General features: G+C 42.1%; 1 protein-coding gene across 3 annotated transcripts in view; it reads right to left on the reverse strand.

The window, feature by feature from the left end:
• Positions 1-23359, reverse strand: part of ptprsa (protein tyrosine phosphatase receptor type Sa) — a 260511-nt gene that overhangs the window by 65438 nt on the left and 171714 nt on the right. For all 3 annotated transcript variants that reach the window (XM_050053955.1, XM_050053956.1, XM_050053954.1), the window contains 5 exons: positions 15021-15131; positions 4134-4403; positions 3323-3904; positions 2345-2481; positions 2069-2213 (listed from right to left, as the gene is read on the reverse strand). In XM_050053955.1, coding sequence (XP_049909912.1) covers positions 2069-2213; positions 2345-2481; positions 3323-3904; positions 4134-4403; positions 15021-15131 — 1245 coding nt within the window. The remainder of the gene's footprint in view (positions 1-2068; positions 2214-2344; positions 2482-3322; positions 3905-4133; positions 4404-15020; positions 15132-23359) is intronic.

Genomic DNA, 23359 nt, shown 5'->3' on the forward strand with positions numbered 1-23359 from the left:
ATCAGTTAGACTTATTCTCTCATATATTTACTCAACAGGCTAGGGTATGTCAGTGTTGTCTGCTCTGCCTGCTGCACTGTAGTTGCTTGTGGCTGTAGTGGACTTGGGTTCATGCAAGAACCCGAACAGAAAGATGATAATAGCAGCAAGCTACTGTTTGGAGTGATGTCAAACCAATATTCTTTTGGATAACCCAGAAAGTAATAGAAATTAATAAATAAATAAAAGATCTAACTCAAAACTTTTTCTCAAAAGACTCAACGTAAAAGGAAGAGGACACAAAGTGAGCAAGGAGATGTCAAGCCATTCCAAGGAGAGCGTTTGTTCCATTGCACGGGGGGGAACAAGTGGCAGAGAGAGACACAGCTGGAATAGGGTGATGTAAGAGGAAGAGAGGAGTGTATCCAATCCAATCAGCTTGCGGTTTACCGGTCAAGAACAAATGCAAAAACAGAGGTAAGGAAATCACAAACACACATCGACAGGTGAAGATGCGCACAGACACTCGAGAGACGCCAAGACAGAAATGGGGCTGAATGAACATAAAGTATATTCATGCCTGGACTGATCAAAGATCAACGGTGCAGTGATACGTTCTCAACAGCACCCCAAGTGGGCAGGAGTGAATGTTGCATGCAACTGGCGCTCTCCTCAGTGACTCTGCACTGTCTGTGTAGCTCTGCTGCCCAGCAGTACCAAAAAGAACTGTGAAGTGGTTGTTCCAAAGCCCCCCACAGCCCAGATGTGGGGGGTACATCCAACAAGTTGCACTGGTAGAAACAGAAAATGTGTTAAAAGAGGTCTACTCCCACCGCCATGGCTCTCCTATGTCCCAGTAAAGGTCCTCTGCCAGTTTATTATAATCAAGGTAGCCACTCTGATAATGCATGTATGCATGCATCTTTGTCTGTGACTTCTGTATTCTGTATCAGCAGGATACACAATGAGCTCAGATCAGCCCCTAATCCCCTCAATCTAGCTACATTTCCAAGGTTCTTTACCATTAATGTATTAAATGTCAATACACAACATCATTGTTAATCTTTGTGTGCTGTGTAAACCCAAAAGACATGAATTTCATACCCTGTCATCCCAGCAGTCCTTTAGCTACTATTGGATATTTGATTGGATAAGCTGTGTGTATTTTCTTTCTGTACGGGTTGCACTACTGTGAGCTATTATATCACTCCTGTTATTTTTAGCTGGCTGGTTTAAATAATTCAGTTGTGTTCCTGCCATCTGTAAAATAAAATAATCAGTGCAAAATTCAGGCAGTGGGCATGCGAGTACTTTTGGTGACTGCTGATAGGGTTTTCTTTTGGTCTTTGACGACTCAACCCCAAATTCCCCATCCCCGGTCTGAATACAGTTCATATGAGAGCCTTGGCGGTCTTAGAGGAGAGCTGACATTTTTTGTGTCTCTGTCACACGGAAGAAAGTGCACTTGCTGTTGACAAAGGAAAAGCAAATATGAACAAAAGTGAAAGGGAAATAAAGAAACTGCCACAATTGTCAGTTGACGTAGACTTGTTTGGAAGTGTTGCTTACTCTCATACATATTTGGCACCAGAGCCACCTTAGAAAAAGAAAGGTAATTCTAAAATGAAAAGGTTGGAAAACACTAAAAAAGTGACTTAAACCACTTGCAGCTTAGTTTCAACCTTAAGTCTCCACAAAACAAACCGTTCAATGTGTAAATGTTGCTTAATATAAGGTAGAAAAAAACAGTGTCATATTGTTAAATTGAGGATGACAAAATCAAGATCAAATGCAAGATCCATGTGTTTTAACAAAACTTGAACACATCTGTAGTTCATAATTTCCAAATCAGCTTTGAACCCTGATTATGTCTGAGAAAAAGACAGTCACAGTTCAAAGGTGATAACGCAGTTCTCATCAGAGAAAACAAAGTTCATGAGCTCCAGTAAAAGAGAAAAAAACACATAAACTTCAGGAGAATTCACTTTCGCAAAGACATAAAGTCACTCAACTGCTTAACTGGGGAAATCCTTTTGTTAGCCAACCCACAAAGAGAACAGGAGAGAAGAGTAAAGAAAGGGCTACATACTGGCTTGCAAGGTCTTCTGTGTTATGTCATTGGTGAAGGCTCCAATGCCTTTGTTAGAGATGGCAGCCAGGGAGAAGTGGTACTCCGTGTGTGGGCGGAGATTTTCCACAACATATCTTGATGTGGGACCAAATATTTTCTTCATCTATTGATGGAGAGGAATGTGATTGACAAGTCTGATATAAAATGGTTGCAAAGAAATTTAATGTTCGATCATCAAGACATGATGTACACCTCTCATTGCTGAAATTCGAAAAGAAACACCCAAATTCTTACCTGGGTGCCAAAACTGCCTTCTGTGTAGCGAAGTTCATAATTTATAATTCCTTCTTTCTCATAGGCGGCTTCCCAAGTCAATTCAATGCTGGTATCAGACACAGCACCAACCTGGAATTTGGCGGGCTGACCTGGAACTGAAGAACATAGCGCACAACATTGTTGAAGGAAATGTTGCTAGAAATTGGTTAAGAAGAATTTAATGTTGTACCAATGGAAGAAATACCATTTAGCATTGGGAAAAAAGTCTTAACAACATGTCAATGAGGTCCTTTTTCCTGTTCAGTGATTAATAAAAGCGCATATTTGCTATCTCCACACTAACATGATGAGCATAATGAGATTTGGCACCAAATAGCAGAGGATTATTAAATTAAATTAAATTGAGGGGAATAGATAGAAGGGAAGTTCAAATGTCTGTGCCCCATTGGCAATAGCAGCACAATGTGCTCTACTTATTGTGGGGTCTCTGAGGTTGGATGTGCCTCCTTGTGCTAGCATGGATTGAGTGATTTTGCTCAGCCCTGAAGTTGATGGTGAGTTCTCGGATTTTGGTTCTTTCTCAAATATGGATGCTTTTTCAAACTGCCATGATCAAACAGATTTTTGTCATCATTTGCAGAGGCCGCAGATGTGTGTGTGTGTGTGTGTGTGAACCTTGCACAGCGGGGGAGAAAAACTTGTCTCTTTGGCAGCAGGCACTGTCTAAAGTTTCAGAAAATGTGCTGCTGATGCACAAAAAGAGCTGAAAATGTTCTTTATGGGTTGTCAGAAAGCTGGGGAACATATGTAGCATTCGACAGTTTCTGTATAACTTGTTTTAAACTAACTGCTCAACTTTGTTTGAACATTACACAGGTGCCTCTTGTGCGCAAAACTCACGGACATAAAAATTTAACAACGGCGATGGAAGAAAAGAATATTTCAAAGTTTTAACACCAGCAACAAAGCTGATAAAATGAGTTTTCATATCCTTACCTCCTTGCAGTACTTTGACATGGATGGGCTCAGAGAAGGGTCCGTCTCCTACAGAGGTGAATGCTAACACTTTGATTGTGTATGTCTCTTGAGGAACCAGGCTCTGGATAGTGGTAATGATGCTGTCCTGGACATTATGAATCTGCCAGAGGCTCATGGGCTGGGAGTCGTCCATGGTGTAATAAACACGGTAGCCCTTGATCTGCCCATTGGGCTCCTCGGGCTCTTCCCAGCGCACCATCATGGTATTTTGAGAAATGATCTGGGCCTGGATGTTTCGTGGTGGACTGGCAGGGGCCTGTTCACCAGTCCGTGTTTCTACTGGCTCACTGGGAGGACCCTGGCCGATTGTGTTGACAGCTGAGACTCGGATTTCATACTCTGTGTTGGGGTAGAGGCCACCGATGCTGTAACGTGTAGTAGTGATATCATCCACTGTCTCATACTTGCTGTCTGGGGACTTTGCCCTGTACTGGATGATATAGTAAGTCACTGGGTCTGGGTTGCCCGAGTCCCAGGTGATGGTCACACTGGTGGCAGTGGTTTCAGTAACCACAGGGGTACCTGGAGGCTTGGGGAGAGCTGTTGTGGGGACAAACAGGAAGGAATGAGAAGTCAGTTATTTATCATGACAGTGACTGACTCATGAACTTTGTAGCATAAAAAGAAAGCTTGGGAATTCCTTTATCATGCCCAAAGAACATCACAGCAATACACATTGTAACTGCAGTTTTCTGTACATTATTTTAGATTCAACTGAAGCTAATTTTCCTAATAAGTACACCTCTTCACAAGCACAGATATCTCTTACATTTGACAGTGATCTGTGCCACAGCTTCAATGATGCCAAGGCTGCTCATGGCCACGCAGGTGTAGTTGGCTGACTCACGGACGCTGCTCAGTTCGAGAACATTCCTGCCCACTGGCATCTCATCCTCCGGTGTCAAATCCTCTGAGTTCAGCATCCACTTGACGTAAGGCATGGGCGACCCCACCGCCACACATGTTATGTTCACACTGCCACCGGGCATAATTTCCTGACTCGTTGGTGGAATGGAGAAGCGAGGAGGCACCCGCCGGACTGGGGGAAGGCATGAGGAAGGGGAGAGGATGACAAAAGAGGGCAAGGGAGTCAAAAAAAAGAGAAAGAGGGGTAACAAGAGAGGCCGATGAAAATAGACCCTTCTCAAAGAAATACTTAACACATAAGGTTCAACATGGTACATGTGAACTGAAACACAAAATAAAAGAAGTAGACTTTTCAAAACATAAAAAAAATATACAAATAATGAGAAAGAACTAAACTAACAGAACTGCTTCAACAACAAAGTAGATTAACAATAAAGCAACGATTCATAGCAACAAGGTTCCATTGACCAATATTTGACCCATCACAGCACAATTAAAGACACAAAAATCTATTACGAGTTTCTCATCTTTGGAACTGAGCTGCTGACATATATACAACTATAGCATAACCTGATCACGAAGTATGAAGGTGTGTAGTAAAGGCCATGTGATAATGCTATCACATAAAGCCACCATGGCAACCTGGAACTTCCTGTCCTCTCAGGCACACATGCCAAACAGGAAGTAGGCCATTTCAGGCTTCTCCCACAGCACAGGAAGTGTAGGGTTACTGGACTATTGACACATTCTAGCAGAAGTTTGCACTTGACACCTGTCTCTTCTACCTAGATATCTTAAAGATGAGAAACTTTAATCAGATTTTTGTGGTTTAGGGTAGATCCACTGGACAAAGCCTTATTAAGATCTGACACGGTTCCATTGATAGATGCAGCTATCAGTTTCACAGACAGCATGCATAAATAGACCGAGGTAAATTAAGGAGTAAATGATAACAAAATCAGATATAAAAATTGAGATAAAATGCATAGAGGAATATAACTGAAGGGTCGCTAGCATGCCCAGACAAAAGACGATTGGAGAGGAAAGAAGAAATACAAGATAGAGGATAAAGCATCTGAGGAGAGGAGAGGAAGAGAGGGAACAGAGGAGCAAAGAGTGACAGAGGAAGAAGAAGAGAGGGGAAGGTTTGGAGGAGGGTGAAGGGGGGGTAACCCACTTCAATGCTGTGTAAACTTTGTTTTTCTCCAGCAAATGTGACAAAATGTGATGGTGGCACATTGTCACATCGCAGTCCCAGTTAACACAAAATAAGTATTGAGGAACAAGGTGTGTGCCTAGAAATACATAGAAAAAGAACTAGTAGTTGTAGCTAAGAGAGTCTACTATCACAGAGTGTTGGAGTCAAGAAACAGAACTGGATCAACAGGGAGTAGAAATCCAGAGAACAAGAAAGAGAGATAGAGGGAAAGGAAAAGAGAAAGGTAGATGAATAAGGGCAGAATGATAGCTAAAGAGAGGGAGACAGGGAGGACCTCTAAACTCATGGATAGGAGTTGAGTGGAAGGAGGTTGATAATGAGTCTGAGACGCAGAGGAAGGGCGTGAAAGGTACTGTGTACTTGCATGTGTGTGTATGTGTATGTACACAGATGTATATAATTTCTGCGTTGGTACTGGCATGAGTGTGCGTGTGTACAGTATGTAAGAGTTAGAATGTGAAAGAGTATGAGTTAGCAAAAACACTGTGTGTTCAATGAGAGGCATCCCAGCAAGCACTTGACAAATGGTTTCATGCAAGAGGTGGCCACATTCAATACTAAATGAGCATGAGATTTTCAAGGTGTTGTATACTGCAGGATTTTCCTTGCCTACATAAATCTAAGGTGAGCGACGATAGCATTTGTTCTGTCTAAGCCCGGATGGGTTGGATAATTGCTATATTGCTGTTAGGTCAATGACAAACTTACATCATGTACAATCATAGGAGAAACAAATGTTTTACATGCTTGATAGTTAAGTACCACCTTGTGCTGAGGGAAAACCCTCTAGTGGTACATTAAAAACTATGTATTATGAGGGTTTTAAACTTATTTTGAATGAAACATGTATATGTTTTAATTTCACCAAAATGATAACAGCAACTATGGGATACTATGAATGTCTATAACTTCCATGTGTCACCATTTTCACAGGCTTTTCAACAATTGCTGCTAACCAAAGTCTTTACATCTATTCCATGTCAACATGTTTGTTGGGATGCAAAGAAGGTTCAAGAGAGAGAGAAGCAAAGTAGTGCAGATGTGGAAGTAAAAAAAATGATGAACTAAATGGAAGAGCTGATTTAGAGACAGATAGACAAGACAGGAGAGACAGGGACGAGAGACAAGACACGAGGCAGAACAAAACAGACTCAAGCAGCAAGACAGCAGACAAGAGGACAGACAGAGGGAGACGGGCAGACAGACAGTGACGGATGGCCACGCAGACATACTGTACAGTACGCAAGGGGGGAGGGGAGGGGGGTTTGGGTTGTCGGAGAAAGGGAAGGAGGAGGAGGAGGAGGAGGAGGAGGAGGAGGAGGAGGGCATAAGTGGGGGATAGAATAAGGAGACTGTGATTCTAAATCAAAATCAAATCAAAACAAAACAAAACAAAAAGAAGACCATGGCTCAAAGTGGGTTTGGAGGTCTCACACACTGGGGCTTAAAAGCAAGAATCAACTACACCTCCCCTCCTCCCCGCCTTAAACATTGCAACTCAATGCAAATGTAACTTGGGAAGTAGCAGTAAGGTGGGCGGATGTGAGGTGTGTATGTGTGTGGGGTGGGTGGGGACCGAGGAAGAGGAATCAGGAAGGGGGGGAGACTGAGAGGGGCATCAAGGATAGGTAGCATTCCAAAATACACCGTGTCGATCCAAATGGGATTCATATGATCGTTGCATGGGACACTTTTTCCAACAAACTAAGGGCACAAATATCACCTACACACACTCTGAGGGGATTTACCAGATAATTGACATTTACTGACCTGAGCATTGAGATTACCACTAAAATGTACATACACCATGTTCACATGTAGTCTGTAGAGGCCAAGCATGTTAGTGATTTACAGCAAGCTAGCAGCATGTGCAATGGTGAGAACACAGCTACTGTTACTGGCTTTTAACAGCCATGTCACATTTAGTGATATAAACTACAGCATTCTCCTTTTCATGTAAAATATGTATATAACATCAATAGCTAATTACAGTTCTAGAGTGCATTAAACATGGGTGGAGACCTTCTGCAGCTTTTCATGTGTCCTTCTCTGTACTACTCTACATGTATCCTCTAAGCCTGTAATTCACTGTTAATGTCAATTATGTTACTACCTTGGGCAAGACACGACCTGACCTTGAGGGCAAAAACTTCATCGCTGACCTTTGAGGGAACGCTCTAATGTGGTACACAAACTCACACACTGATCTGGCATAAAATGTACCAAGAAAAAACACAGGTCAATAGCAGATTCAAAAAGTCTGTCCTTAAAAAAAAGGAGCCAAATTTCCATATATTAAAATCTAAGTCAAAATGCCTCCATTAGAAGCAAAATCTGTAGAAAAAGATTTCCGGGAATCATAACCTGTTCTGCCCCGATCTGACTGTACAGAAATTAAATTAAACAATGGGACGCATGACCTTTTGGCTGAGATATCATGCTTTGTCTCATCGTGACAGGTATAATTGGATAGTTAGGAAGTCCGAATGGGAGATTTTCTAAAGAAAAAAACATGTTGAACTGGAAAAAGGGAAAAAGGCCCATTGTATAGGCACAGAAAAAATATATATGCATTCTAATTTGTCAAAAAAATGCCTCACTGAACAACAAAGGTGAAAGGGCAGCCCATTCCTCACACAGACATGCATGGGTGTGGCTATGGCATGAGTGACATATACAGGTGCGCCCCCATCCACTCGGGCAGACACCAGGGAACCAATACAATCCAAAAATGTCACCCAAGCCCATCCAAGCATGCCATCCATTCCCAAATATAGCATTGTTCCAGACACACACGCACAAAATCAAACGAAAGGAAATAAATTAAACTGAACAAATCCACAAAAAGAACTAAGTCCGAACAGCATAGACAGTACCAGAGTGCAGCTGTGTTCAACAAAGAGGTATGCATCAATACTATTAGATGTTTTTCAGCTATAATTTGTCTCTGCTTGAATTTTGCCTCCAATCCAAAAGAATGGTGAAAACTGAATAGGGTGAAAAGGGGATTTTTTTTGTTTTGTTTTTAGGGGCAATGTCCAATCAAAGTGTGTCTGATGGTGCTCTTCTCTCCCTGGGGCTCAGGTCAGCCAATGGACCGGGGAGCTGAAGTGGCTGAGTGAATGAGGTTTCCCCACAGGAAGAGGTCTATGTTCACCTTTGTTCACCTACACTGTCAGGGCAATGTGGGGACTAACACCAGCCACCTGCCAAATGCTGGTAACTTTTGGCTGCGGCCTGCCAGGGAAATTTGAAATATACAAATCACTGAGCCAATATACAAAACTCCCTTCTTACAGGTCTTCATGGCACGGGGGCGCACACAGATGATAGGAAGTCTGGGAAGAGTCTACCTGTTGACAGCATGCACAGTGTGTCTGACACATAAATAAATTTGGTCTTTGGTTACAAAAGAAAATCAAGAGCTCAAGGTCAGCTGATGCTACAGCACATTACACTATACCTTGGGAGAGGCAATGGTAACTCTTAAAACCCTGTAGACACGTCGGGGAACAACATTAACTGTGGGTCTAAATGTCAGTATGACATGCAAATGAATCACTGCTAGCTAGACACAGGCCTGTATGAAATGACTCAGTGTTCAAGTGGACACTGACATGCCAATGGTCCGGTAAGCTCTCAAATGCTGTGTATGTGTGTGAGTGGCACCTACGCTATCCTACACTTAAAATGTAGTGCCGGTAAAACAAAGAAAATAAAGAATCCCAATTGCATGGACAGGCTCCTCATTCACAGAGACCAGGAGCCCAGCCGGCCCATTTGGAATTGAGAGATAATAAAACAAACATATACCTTTCATTTGGACTACTAACAACACATAATCTTGTTTCAAGCCCCAATGTGGAGAGAAAGACAAGAAGCCTTACAGTGGACGAGGTGGAAAGCAGTCGAGAGAGAACGCCAGAGTACTGCACTAACTCTAATAGTGGGCGGTGTTGTGGAGGGATTTGTGCCAAAAAACAGAGGTCAGAAGGTGGACATTATCGGCCATTTTGGTGAGGCAGTTTTTGCTGCCCCAAAATGAAGGGGGAAGCCAAAATAATGTGCAGCCTTTAGTGTCACCTTGAAGCTGAGATTACACCCTCTTGCTGCCTGAGGACACAGGCGCAGTATGGAGATCCTTTAGTCACACTTGCTGGGTGAGGCCTACGGCATTTACATATAAGCCGCGGGGGTCGGCCTGTATTAACATACCTTGGCTGCGCCAATGCTAAACAGTCACTATCGGTGGCTTATCAAAATGGAAATTATTACCTAAAGGAAACTGACAGGAATCATGGCAGGGGTATCTGATAATAGCAAGCAGCGGATTGAGGGGATTTCAGAGTCTATCGCTCTTTTCTATTGTCTTACAGGTAGATGACAAGCAGCCAAATGATATCGCAAGCATGTCCCCTCACTGTGGTGATCCCTTCAGTGAATATTATCAGTCAAATTGAGAAAGGGAGTGTATTCATATATCTGCATTAGAATAAGAGGTAATGAAACTTTGGTTTTGTATGGAAAATAAATGCACATCAGATGGCAACATGGTGGGGTTTTTGTTTTGAGGGGTGGCTATTCAGGACTCCTTAAGACAAACATCTAATAGAGATGGCAGGATTTTTGCTTTGGCCAGTGAGAACATAAGGTGTAATCTAGCTTTCTTTCCCAACGTTACACACAAATGCATAGCAGGACATGCAAGCACATTCAAAATCAGGCAGATACCATTGAAGGAGGGCAAACATGCACATGCGTACATCACAGCGCAGTCTTTCTGCATCACTGTTTTTCTTAGGACTTAGAATTAAGATGTTAAGACTGAATGTGGACATTGTCAGGCTTTTTTTATTCTCTGTTTCTTACGGTGGGATTGCGCCATGCGCTGTGGACACCATTATGTGGAGGGCAGCAATGACAGATTATTGGCCGGCGGCTTTCACGGACTCAACTGTTACAATTACTAATGGAAAGTCTTTTGATAGGCAATTGGTGCATAGAAGTGTCTGAATTGAAACACTCATTTGTGTCTGAGATAACTGCTAGATCAGAAGGGATGATTATATATATTTGTCTAATGATTCGCCTTAAGGACAAATGATGTGGCTGGTGCAATGGAAAGAAATATATCAGCTATACTCAGCATCTTTGGAAAGGAAAACACTGGCTAGCATTTCTTATTTTTTGAGGGGGGTTCTCTTGCTAATATTTTAGGGCTCTTTGTGGCTCTTAATAAGCTCTTGACAAGAATAAAAGCTCAAGAGTTACTTATGAATAGGAGGAATAAATAATTCTTACTGGCTTACTTGGTAGGAAAACAGCAACTATCAAGGTGCCCTACAGCAAAATATGTTCAGTCTCCGAAGTTGCCAACAGCAGAAGACTTTAAATGTGTAGATTCCAGAGATAAATTTGGTGCAGCATGTTGCTGAGAAAAACATGTGTACTCCTTTGGATAAATAGAGGTCAGTAAAGTATGGGAATTAATGTGCTAGCTGCTGGAGCGGTCGTCATTTTTTTTATATGACTTTGGGACAGAGATCAGTCTAATCTCCAAGAGATCAGCACACCTTGACAGCCACACTTACAAATACTCCCACACTGAGAGGAGACCGATAGGGGTGGACGTGTTTTATCTCTTCTACCTGAGTGAATGATATGCCTGATCTGCCCGGGCTTGTTGAGCCGCATGTGATACCCCTTGCTGAAAATTGTGGTTCCTTTCCAAAAATATGTATCTCATGTATTCATAATGCTAGTGGAGCCATGAAATTTACAGGCAAGCACTGCAGCGGGGGATATGAGATTCAGTGTAGATCTGATTCAGTTGGGTATGTCTTGGAAAACTTGGTGCATGTGCTGCTTGCATTGATCTCAAATTCATTCGGCACTTACGCCTCATTATTGCTGCAGGAACACTGTGTGAATGCTTAAAAAAGCAAAGTAATGTGTGTCTTGTTACAGTCCAGTTTGACAATCATCATTACTTTAGTCACATCAACCTGAAAATCAATTCTATTCCCTAAGTGTGTGTGCGTGTGTGTGCACAAGGGAAGGAGGTCTTTTGAATAATAAATTATAATTTGATTGAGTGTCATGACTGCGAGGGAACACAAACAGCAGTCACTCAACAAAACCAATCACATCTAGCTGCCGCCATGTGAAAATAAAAGTATCTTTGAGCACCCGCTAAGCAACAGCAAATGTGATGTCGAAGTCATTATATTGTTATTGATCCACACGACACTGTAAATGGCATCCCTTAATGGCTGCCTGAAATCACCATGGAACCCAATCAGGCCCAATCAGGTCTAATTTTTCCAGTAATGGATCGCTATAAACAAGATGACAGGAACACTGGCTGTATACACACTTATTATTTCATTCGGCATTTGCATTTGCACTCCGAGACTCAAGAAGCAGAGCAGCATCATTTTGAAAATAAAAAAGAAACACAAATCTCACAAACAAATTTAACCACAAAAAGACAAACATTTTAAACCGAAAACTAAGATCAGGAACAGAATTGAAACCAAAGGAAAACACACAAACACAACACCATAATCACCAACACAAAAAATTAAACTAAATAAAGGAAAGCCAAAAAATCTGGTTGTATCAGGGAAGACACATGTTGAGAAACCAAAGGAAGAGAAGGAAACAATTGAACAAAACACAGGGAATGCAGAAAGGAAAAAAAAAAAAACCAACACGGCCAAAGGAATTCTGTACAGGCATGCAAGCGCAGTTACATTCTCCCATCATGCAACAGGTTCTGTTATTTCCACGTGCTGGGTTTCCATGACAACACGTGCAAGAAAGCCTTTAGGTGCAGAAGCAATACCAAAGGATGCAAAACGAGAAAAGGCCCCACAATGCAAACATAAAAGTAAATTAACAAGACCCGAGCTAATCGGGTTTGCTTTCATCATTTCTTCCTTGGAAATAAAGAAACATTTATTTCATAATCATTTAGCAGTTTGGATTAACTGATTAGTATTTCTTCAAATTAGTAATGAGTCGAGCTCTGTAATAGGCAAATACAGCTAAAATTTTTCAACATGTTGAATTTTTTTTTTCAAATGTGGGTTAAAAAAAGTAAAAAAGAAAAAACACACCAACCTTCTCGAAGCTCTGAGGGATGTAAAGGGGTTGATGCAGAACACAATGACATGAGGAGAAGAGAAAAATAGGGGAAACACAGAGAGAGTAAAAAAAGCCACCTCAAGGTGTTTAGCTGCAGCTACATTTCCCTTTTCTTTAATCCTTTTTTCCTCCTTTTCCCTTGTCCCTGCTATCAGTGACACCCGTCTTGAAAGTACACTTGCCTGCCCTCCCCCCCCCTTTAAATAAACTTTGAACCAAAACAATCAGATACACCCCAGTGGCCGCACTGTCGTCTGGTAAGAAAAAAATTGTGAGGCGCCACTGGTGTCAAATCAAGCGTACCATACTCATAATTCAAAATTTCACAAGCTCCGTATAGCCACAAGGAGAGGCTCCTGTGGTGGCTGTATTTGCTTTTGTTAGAGAAGGAAACCAAATAAAGAGAAAATAAAGAAAGAACTAATGAGAGATAGAAAAGAAAAAAAGACACAGTTTGGGCTGAAATTAGCAGCTGCAGTTCAAGACAGTTACAGTAAATGTTGTTAGAAGCCAATCAGAAGCACTGTTATTACGGTTTCTGTTTGGGAAGTAGGCTCAATTTTCCCTGGTACAGTATGCCCCAGATCAAATTTAGGATTGTTGTTTTGTTTTGTTGTCTTTTTTTCTCTCTCCTGAAAATTGATCCGTACCACAGCTGCTAATCTCGAGTGCATTTCGCTTTGTGAACAAAACATAGTCAACATCAAGTATCAGAATTGATTGACAAAAGTTAACTGAAAACAGACAAAGGTTGACACCATCAAGGCATAACAAGTGTGTTACATACTGTAGTGTGAAAGTACCTGGCTAATTATGACCCTTGTGTAGGCTTTTAAAGAGCATGCTGATGGAGCCAGTGTTCATGGAGATTGCATGAATTGTTGGAAATGATATCAGGGTATAGCTGTGTGTTTCTGACCAAAGGAACTACTAAATATCCCAGTGCTGTGTCAACAAAGTGTTCCCATTATTTATTGTTATTTAATGACTCCTGTAGAGCTCTCGACTGTAATTTGCCACAGACCTTTTAGCTTCTACCCTGCTGTACGTGGAAAAAAAAAATAAAAAAATGAATAGCTACTTGACATTAAGTGTCACTGCATCAGAGTGGAGACAGCATGAGCCTCCAGGATGAATGCTGACAAGAAAAGACACTAATCTTGATGAACCATTTTTTATCTTCTACTCCTCACAGCTGAATTTTTCTTCCCTTTGCCACTACTTCACAGGGTATGATAATAGCAATAATAATGAAAAAGCAGCTCCCTGACCCATTTTCTAATGTCAGGGTAGTGAATTATTTATTGGGAACAAAGTTATTTGGTACACAGCAGAGGGAACAAACTGAGTAGATACCGAGGCATCTTTATTTAATATGCACAATATAAATAATACATGTCGAAAATGCATCTGCTTCAATTTATCAGAGCTCCCTCAACAGGGATTCATTGTCATTTAGCATTAGTGGTAGAGGGTAGGCTTTTGTCTTCATTGCCTGTTTCCTCTGAAACTCAACGTTCTCTGTGACTGATTGTTTTTCATATCTTCACTTTGCTGGAACATGCCCGCCAAAATTACTGCTGACTGTAAAAGGCTTTAAAGATAATACCCCAAAGCAGAAACAGGGGAATACTATGGATTTATGCTCCAGAACACCATGAAGAAAAAGTCGAGGAAATGCACTCTTTATAATCTATGCCACAAAGCTTTTCTTATGTAATACAGAGCAGCTGACTGTGTTAAGGGCCCTTTGCTATTAATTCACCACAAGGAAATCCTTTTTACCCCCAAATCTGGAGAAGGAGAAGGGGTGGAGATTTTGATTGGTGGGCATTAATACCTCGCCACTCAATCAAAATCAAGACTTACCGTTGTGCTCCTGTACCTGAAAAAAGCTAATCAAAAAGAAGTCCTTTTCCGACTCTTTTTGGGTTCCATTACTTTGGAGGGAGGGGGGGGGACATTTTATCGGGCACACAATTACAGGTAGAAGGCGTCTTACAACTGATAAAGTAAAGACATACGGCTTGTTGTGCTACACATTTCCTTCCGAGCGAGTAGGGGAGGGCATTCAAAGACAAAATGGAGCATAACATCATAACAGAGAAGAACATTAGTTGGTCAATTATAGTTTTACATTTGGAAGTTTCAGTGCATATGAAATTACATTTGTGGGCAGGCAATACTATCAATGCTAAAAGATTTATACTACTCGGGTAATACTATTTTGCAAAATACATTTTGTGCAAATACAGCTGGGCTAGAATGGAAGCAATTATCATTTGTTAAGCTCAACAGTAATGCCACTTAAAGCTGAGCTGCCCTGTTCAGACATTTTAGTCAGAATGGGATGGATGTTTTTTATTTTTTTATTATTATTTTTTTTTTGTGGCCTGGCTCTGGGGCCGGGTTGCTCCCTACCTCGCACATATAGGTTAGCAGGGGACGAGTAGCGCACGCCTTCCACATTAGACGCCACGCACTCGTACTTCCCCTGGTCGGTCTCCTCGCTGTTCTCGATCTGCAAGGCACCTGGAAGATAAAAAACACGCAGCAAAGACAAAAGGGGAGGGGGCAGAGAGAGAGAAAAAGAGACAGAGAGAAAGAAAGCAGGGAGGACTGATTAGTCGATTTGTCGGTGACAGCACATCAAGGAGTCAGACAATCTTCTTAATGCAAAGTATCTTGAATTTCTCAGGGAGCATTTAGTCGGCAGCTGTTTCTCTAGTGCAGAAACTGGATTCCTCTCCAGCCTCAGCCATCCACACATGAATAGGAATTAAATAAATTAAAACGGGAATCAGTCACTTTGAATTCGTGGCTATGTTGGTGTATGTGAGACATGAGAGCTTGTTTAAAAAAAAGCCATGATGTAAGTGTGATGAAAGGTAATGGAGAAGTGTGTTGAGATGGTCCTGCAAACTGAGTGAGATGAACACATCGCCCTTTGCATAGCACTCACCTAGGGAGAGTCTGTGTGTGTTGGGAGGGGGGGAGAGGGGTCATGGGAAAATATCCAGACATACAGTTCATGTCCAAATGAACACTGGTATCGTGCATAATGCAGCAGCTCAGCTCCTCTGTGGTTAAACCACTGTTTAACCGTGTGATCTAAGTCCTACATTATCTCTTCTAAACATTAAGGGAGAGAGAAATTAAAGGTATATCCACATGAACTGATTTACTGGCTACTGTTGTGACTGGATTGTTGTCAACCTTTATATTCCTCCATATTGTCATATTCTAAGGTATACGGTTTTATATAAACCCTTTAGGGCTTAAGTGTTTCAAACCTACTATATACATTTTCAGTTTTTAGATTTTATCGCCTGTATGTGCAAACAAACTCAACCTAAATGCTCGACAACAACACTGAAGAAGGGGCGTGGGGGACGGAGGAGGGAGGTGAAACAACGGGCGTCAGATCATTCCTCGTTAGAGCGCTGTTGACGGCACTTCCTGATGATATCATTAGGGCTTCTGGCTGGCTCAGCAGACAGATTGCAGCCCAGGCCTCCCTGACAAACACAGCACCATCGCTCGTTAGCGTTTAGCCAGGAAGCATCAATACGCCAGCCGCTGCCCAGGATGCTCTGTAATATACCATAACCTACTCCATCACATCAGCAGGCGGAGTGAACACAATGTTGTACAAAGCTACTATTCTGGAACATTGGTCTAATAACGTTTTTCAGCTGTGCCACAAATGAGACCATCGATCCTGCTTAATTATAAAGATTAGTCACGCTTCCACCTTGGCCACGGCTTAATACTCTAAGAGTATTTTACACCTTGGAGTCAGTACATGGATTTCTACTCTTAGAAAAAAGAAGCCGACCCGAAGCTACAACAATCTATACTCCCCTATTTTTTCCCTTCTTCATTTCCCTCTACAGCTCAGATCATCCTCATCCCCCAGAGGGAGCTGTTCCTGGCACACAGCTCATGAACCAAATGAAAATGTCTACCTGCAGAGTGCAGGTGGTGGAGTCTTCGCTCTGCGTTTATGCAGGGATCTGATTTGGATGTGTTTGATGTGCTCTTGGAACAGCAAATGCCAGCCCGGTGGCAGGTGGCTTGGAATGTGCTCAGAAGCCTACCGCCTCAACACCAGGGAGACCACAAAGTAAGGACTGTGTGAAGTTCAACTCCAGGTGGACGGTTCCAAAAAGCTCTGCCAGCGGCTCGTCAGCCTAGGTCCCTGTGCTGAATTATAAAATCTTTGGAAGGCTGAAGTTGAAGTTGGTGCATTTTTTTTTCCCTCAATGCTTCATAAATAATAATGCTGAAGGGCTTGTGGTTGTGGGCCACAGCCCCCTTTTTTTGTTGTAAGTTACCAAACAGTTAAACCACAAGAAATGTTCTATATTTCATATATTTTTCATTCTATGTGTGCCAACAGCTGAAGGTCTGCAGCTCCAAATGCTTCCAACAAATACAAATGTCGTTGTGTGAAAATAATATTCAACAAATGTCATCTGAAGGTCAACAAAACACAACCACCAACATGCGGAGGGTGACAGATAATGAGCCAAACAAAATTAATTGAGAGCCAATTAAAACCAACATTGGCTGCTGTAAATTGTACCTCCTGGCGAAAACGGAGAGAGCGAGAGAGGAGGAGAGAAAAAGGGACGAGGGTGTTTGAGCGGATGGAGGGAGTTTCATCTGTTCCTCTCCATCTTTCGCGAAGGCTCCTCGCTAGGTGGTATTATCTATTGTTTCCAAGCTCCTACTGGCTTCATTACATATTCTAGCTATTATTTAGTGGAGCTGTGAAGAACACATAAAGACTCCTTCCGCTGGCGGGAACAGAGAGAGAGGGAGAAAAGTGAGGTCGGGGAAAAAAGGCGAGGAAGAAAGAGGTAGGAAGGAGAAGCAAGAAGGGGAGATAGCAAAGAGAGTGACAAAGGAAGCAAGAGATGTAGAGGAACACTGAGAGAGAAGGAGGAATGGAGATATTTCTTATTTTCTGCCTTAAACTTGTCTATTATTAATCTCTCTAAAAACTGAGACCCCTAAGTTTTACTCTCCTAACGAGCACAGACGTTATTCTTAACCTCGTGAAAATCTGGGTGAGTTACAATTTATCTTAAACTGTATACACACTGAAAACAACCAAATCCTTCATTGCACACACTGGATAAAATTAGATCTGGGTGAACAAATGTTTGATGAAGGAAGCCCAGAAGGAGAGAGACAGAAAAGGTATGAGAGAGGAGGAGAGCAAAAGAGAAATCACAACTTTATTCTATTTTCAGATGCTTTATGCTCCTCTCTCCGTCAGATTCACACGTAGCGGAGATGCAATGTCCCGCTGGTGTTGCATGTGTTAGCCCACACTGTGTGAGTTGCATATTTCTTCTGTCCACTTTGGCATTTCCACCCTCCTCATGTGTTTCCCTCTCGTCCCAGCTTTGTCTTTTGTAAACCACAAAGACGTTAATTTAAACGAATCTGTCCCGTTAATGTCATTTATGATCTCTGTGCCCATATAATAGAATAAAACATCTTTCTTTCTTGGCGACCGATTAGTCAGTTTAAAGCCTGATAATATTAGCATTTACAAACAACAGACCTCTAAGGGCTTTTAACATACAAATCCAAACAAACCCCTCTTTGATGTCCTATCTCAAGCAGCAGCACGCCCGTGCACACAAACTCCACCCTTTGAAAACCCTCGTCACCAGCGTGTCTCTTTTCCACCATTTCCTTTTGTCTTTTTTTTAATATGACTGCACTCTCTGTGTTTTGCATAATTGCGCTCGGTCTACCCTGCCAGCCTGTGCCTCACCAAAGCGCAAGTGGCCATTGGCGTTTTTTTTTTTTTCTTTTATCAGGAAAAGAGGAAACACAGGGAATGAAATAAATGCAGAAAATTATCTTTCACAAGCGCAATAAAAAAAACAACAACACACGCACCCAGTCTGTTCACACAATGGGCGTTTGCTGATAAAGACTTGCCTAGCGACAAACAGCAATTTACGGTGGCGCTCACAAAATGGCCTTACTGTGCTTATGAAATGAGTCCTATATGGGGCCTAATGGCATGTCTTTCCTGTCTTCAGTTATTACGTCTTATCACTAACACACCTATCAAAGAAGTTTGTTTTGCCTGATTTCATTAGGGGAACATGGAAAACAGTTCATGACAGTTGACTACTCTAGCCATGACGTGGCCTGTTTTACTTTATATGATATCAGCACAGTTTGACTGTGTCGACTGATTGTTTAGGACAGAAAACTCTTTATTTTACTCTACTGTGGGTACAAATATGACAGGTACAGCAGAACTTAAGTGCAACCAACTGAATATTTTATTACATTACATTCTAAGTTTTATACTTCAACTGTGAGAGTGACCTGCAATTACTGTGTGAGTATTACTTGCTACTTAATCTTGCTGAGGGACATTTAAAAAGGACACATGAATGTCGAAGGACATTATGTGAGCTGTTGTGGGTATTGAACCTGAGACCTCCACTTACAGGCCACACCGACCATCCGTGACCCCCAGCTAGGGCCGCCCCTGCTAAGTAATAATTCATGTTTTTCTGGGTCAGAGGAGAAAAGATTGGTGACATTTTTTCCCCCGTCTATCCTATTCCATGATGTATGCTGCACCATTAGGATCCAAAAGAAGAAAAAACAGTGGCTACAGTTGAGGCAAATAAAGTCCCTGATAATAATGACTTCACTTCCATGTGGACCAATTAGTCTCCATCTCAGTCAAAGTGACCCTCCCTGCTCGCCAACACGCGCAACCTCCAGTCTCCACTGTTACCCACTCCTGGCTGTCTTGCAGCATGTTCGCTGCCTTCATCCATTCGATAAAGAGGGCTGTAATGGGCAGTGGGTCTGGGACATTTGTCCCCGCTGTGACAGCTGCCCTGGTTAACAGCGCTGCATGCCGCAGGCTGATCTGATGAGGAGCGTTGAGGTGCCAAGGTGTGATAACAAAGAGCACTGCCTGGGCAGAGTTCATAAATACATGTTTTTGAAGGTGAATTCAGATTCTGGAAGAGAGACACTTGTGTACCGAAGCTGTTGAGAGGGGATACTTTTTGCCAGCAGCCTTTAGTACATTAAAATTTCACCATTTTCTTGCCAAAATTTTATGAGGATTTAGATTTGTCTTGAAGGCAGGGCTATCCACTGATCTCTTCAATTGGTAAGAGATTGGTGGACTGCATTTAAACGAGAAGAGTTTCATTCAGGTTTCCTTTGTGCAGCTGCAGGCTAGGAGTAAACATATCACAAAGTGTCATTTTTTTAACAAAATATTAACATTGACAAATCCATATAGATCTAGTTTAGTCTGGGTTGGACACGGGAATGACAAGAGGAGAAGGCAAAAAGTGTAAGGGTGGGGAAAATCAGACAAAAGAGGAAAAAAAGACGGACAGCATGGGGTGGAAAGGGAGTCACATTTATGAGAGGTGCAGTATGCAACAGAGAGAGGAAAAGAAAGAACAAAACAACCAGAGCGGGGTGGGGGGGAAGAGTTGAAGAGACAGACAAGCGCAGAAAAACAGAAGGACAGATGAGGGGATAAAAGAAAAGCAAGGAGGGGCAAGCATGGATGATTAATTTCAGAAAGTGCCTGAAGCCGTGGTCTACCCACCCCCGTCGCTGCTTTGTAGCAGCTTTGCCATGTCTACCCCCCCAAGACCCATTTGTGTAATTCAATTAGTGTGCTCCAGCGGGCCTTGATTGATTTGTTTAGGCGATCAACAAAATGGCTGGCCAAGTCTCACTCTTTCTTTCCCTCCCTCTTGCTCCTTCCGCAGCCCACTCAGGCCTGCCGGTGGCACACTGTTCTTTTCATCATTTTATCTCTCATTTTCAGTTCATGTCTCTCATTAGTCTCTCATTTCTCATCTCCTCTCCTGTCGTTTCCTCGCCATCCTCTCATCCCAACACTGCTCACTAAAGCTCTTCAACAGTGCAATTAAAACCCCAAATTAGCACCTTACTGTATAAGTGGATACACTCAAAATAATAACCTTTCAACTACATGAATTAAACTCACTGAAGTGCACAGAAGAGCAAGGGATTCAATACCTTGAGTGCACTTCATGATTAAGCAGGAAGTGTTACAACTATGTTTCTATAATTAATTACTAAAAATATTTAGATTTTCTGTCATAAAACTTAAAAACAACAACAATAACAACAAAATTAGATACGCAGAGATGCACTCTGCTATTGAGAACTGTTGTCAAGCCAATCATGTCCTTGTTGACAATGCAGATTAAATTGAAAACAGCAAGCGAAGTGGAATTAACAAGTTTCACACCATGGTTGTATTTTCACATCATCATTATCGCATCATGTATAAACATTATAAGCCCAGTAGTATCCCACTTCACTGTCTGGTGTGTTTCCAAGTTTTGCTACAGCTGGTTCAGCAAGGGTTCCATTAAACAACTCCGCAGTTGTTATTGTATTGTTCAACATCAGCTCATATACCTCTTGCGACTTCAGAGGGAGGCTATTAGAGCGTCTACGGCGGGCGACAACATGCGGAAAGTTTCGGATTTAAGTTGTGAACTTGCGGTTTTAATAATCACACATGAGAGAAGACAGCCAGTGTGGACACACGGCAGCCAAGTATGGAAATGCCCTTATCTCTCCGTCTCCCTTTCCTTCTGTCTGTATCCTGTCACTTGGGCACGCTCTGCCACCACCCCAAGGTCATTATACTGTGATCGCACCAGCATGGGGTCCAACGTGTGACGCCATTGTTGTCAGTGCCCATCTGGTGGCTTGTAACGCTCCCATGAAATCAGTAATGAAGCAGGTAGGGAGTCCAGCTACCTTTATACCTATCACTTACCTCTAGGCCAGCACCTGGGTGGCTTTGTATGGGAGCAAAATGAACATTTTGGATATCAGCCGTGACGTTGCTTCACTTTCTCTGAGCTAAGTCCACATTATATTAGACTTTTAGACTACTTTTCATATGCAAAACTATCTCAGCGGGTAGCCTCTGCTGCTGCCCTGTCAGCCTCTCGTTACCAGCTTGAAGTTGGTGCAGTTGCAGCTAATGCAACCACTACAATAGTTGGTGTTAACTGTCTCGCCTTTACAGATCTCTGTATGCTATATGCTAGTAATGTTGTCACATTACTGAAATCTCTAACTATGATACATTATCTTCAATACATTTTCAATACCACTGGGAGAAACTGACAATAAGGGCATACAATAGGATAAATATAACAAGGCTATCACATGACAACTACGACTTTTCTTTTCTCAGCAGCAGGGAACGGCACAATGATTGTAGTAAATATTAACAATAAGACAGGTCAAGAAAGCACCACTGGTACCCGTGTATTGATACTGCGGAAAATGAAACTGTTTCAAACATTTAGAATCAAAATGAATCAAGAGATCAGTATGTTTGACAGCACTACATACTAAAACACTTCAAATGGTTCAGAATTCTGCAGCTAGATTTTTAACTTCAACATCCAGTTTCAGCTTCCCTTCAGTGGTTTTATCACATCAGACTTTAGGGTACTTCTGATAACTTACAAAATTCCAACTTACAAAATTCATACCTGTCTGATATTCTTAAACCTTACATTCCTCCCAATGCTCACTGCTTTGTCCCCAGAGTTAAAAAGAAGTCAGCAGGCTTCAGGCCATTTTCCTATCATGCCCCCCGTCCTCTGGAATAACCTCCCTGCTGACTTCAGGCAGTCTAACTCTGTTGAGGCCTTTAAATCCAAACTCATCTTTTCGCCTCAACTTTCAGTTAGTTGCTTGTTTTTTTATTACTTCAGGACTTGTACCTATTACGATTATCCTTCCGGCGGCTCGGTCTCAATGAATCTATTAAGCCTAGTACTTATAGTCCCTGTTTGTCCTGCCTACGAGAATACTTTCTGAAAGCCACTGCATCGCTCTCACTTTCTGTGTGAGCATCCAAGCCCTGTGCTGATCTGTCTCTCTCCCTATTTTCTCTTCCTTGTCCTGTCTTTTCAGTCAGGCTTCTCTGTTCTGGACTGTCGGCCATCCTGGGACCTCTATCTCCTGACTGACGGTGCCTCAATCCATGAGATTCATCCTCTCCTCTGTGTGTTTGTTTCCTTTCCCATATCTGTGAGAATGGTGTGCTTCGCCTTTTGTGTCATCTTGGGGAAGTTTTTCTTTATCCCAATCAAGGATCTAAGGATAGAGGGTGTCATATACTGCACAGATTGTAAAGCCTCTTGATGCTATCAGGCTGTATGAATGAAAATGCCTTCACATTAAGTGACATAAAATGACTCAGCAGTGGGACAAGTGGCGTCTAACTGAAAGACGTGTTTTTGAAAAGCTCCATTTTCGAGAGTCACTTAAAGTAGATGAGAGTCTGCATTAGTGTGGACACGCACTTATGCAAACAAACCATTTGCGTCCTTCTTGATCTCAATTACATTTGCATTTCTCTCCAGATCCTATGCTATTCATTTTCTCTCTACATTAGCAGCATACATTTTTGACAGCAAGTCAGTGTAGGCACGCTGTGATGTGGTGGGGAGAAACCGCTTTTTTCAGGCCGCTTATCTTATTATGCAAATGCAGAGTTCATAAGTCATGCTTGCTTTTGTTCACCACAATGTGATTTATGAGACCTTCTTACTCAAACAAAGCGGAGCAGGGAGAACGGGGTTGGGCTATGTTGGTTATGAGTGTGGGCTTTAAGGGAGTGAAGGGTGTGAATTTAGTCTGAAACCTCAGGTGGACATGAATATGTTTGATAACAT

This window comes from Epinephelus moara, chromosome 10 (genome assembly GCF_006386435.1).
Source record: "Epinephelus moara isolate mb chromosome 10, YSFRI_EMoa_1.0, whole genome shotgun sequence".
In the NCBI taxonomy this organism is placed as follows: Eukaryota; Metazoa; Chordata; class Actinopteri; order Perciformes; family Serranidae; genus Epinephelus; species Epinephelus moara.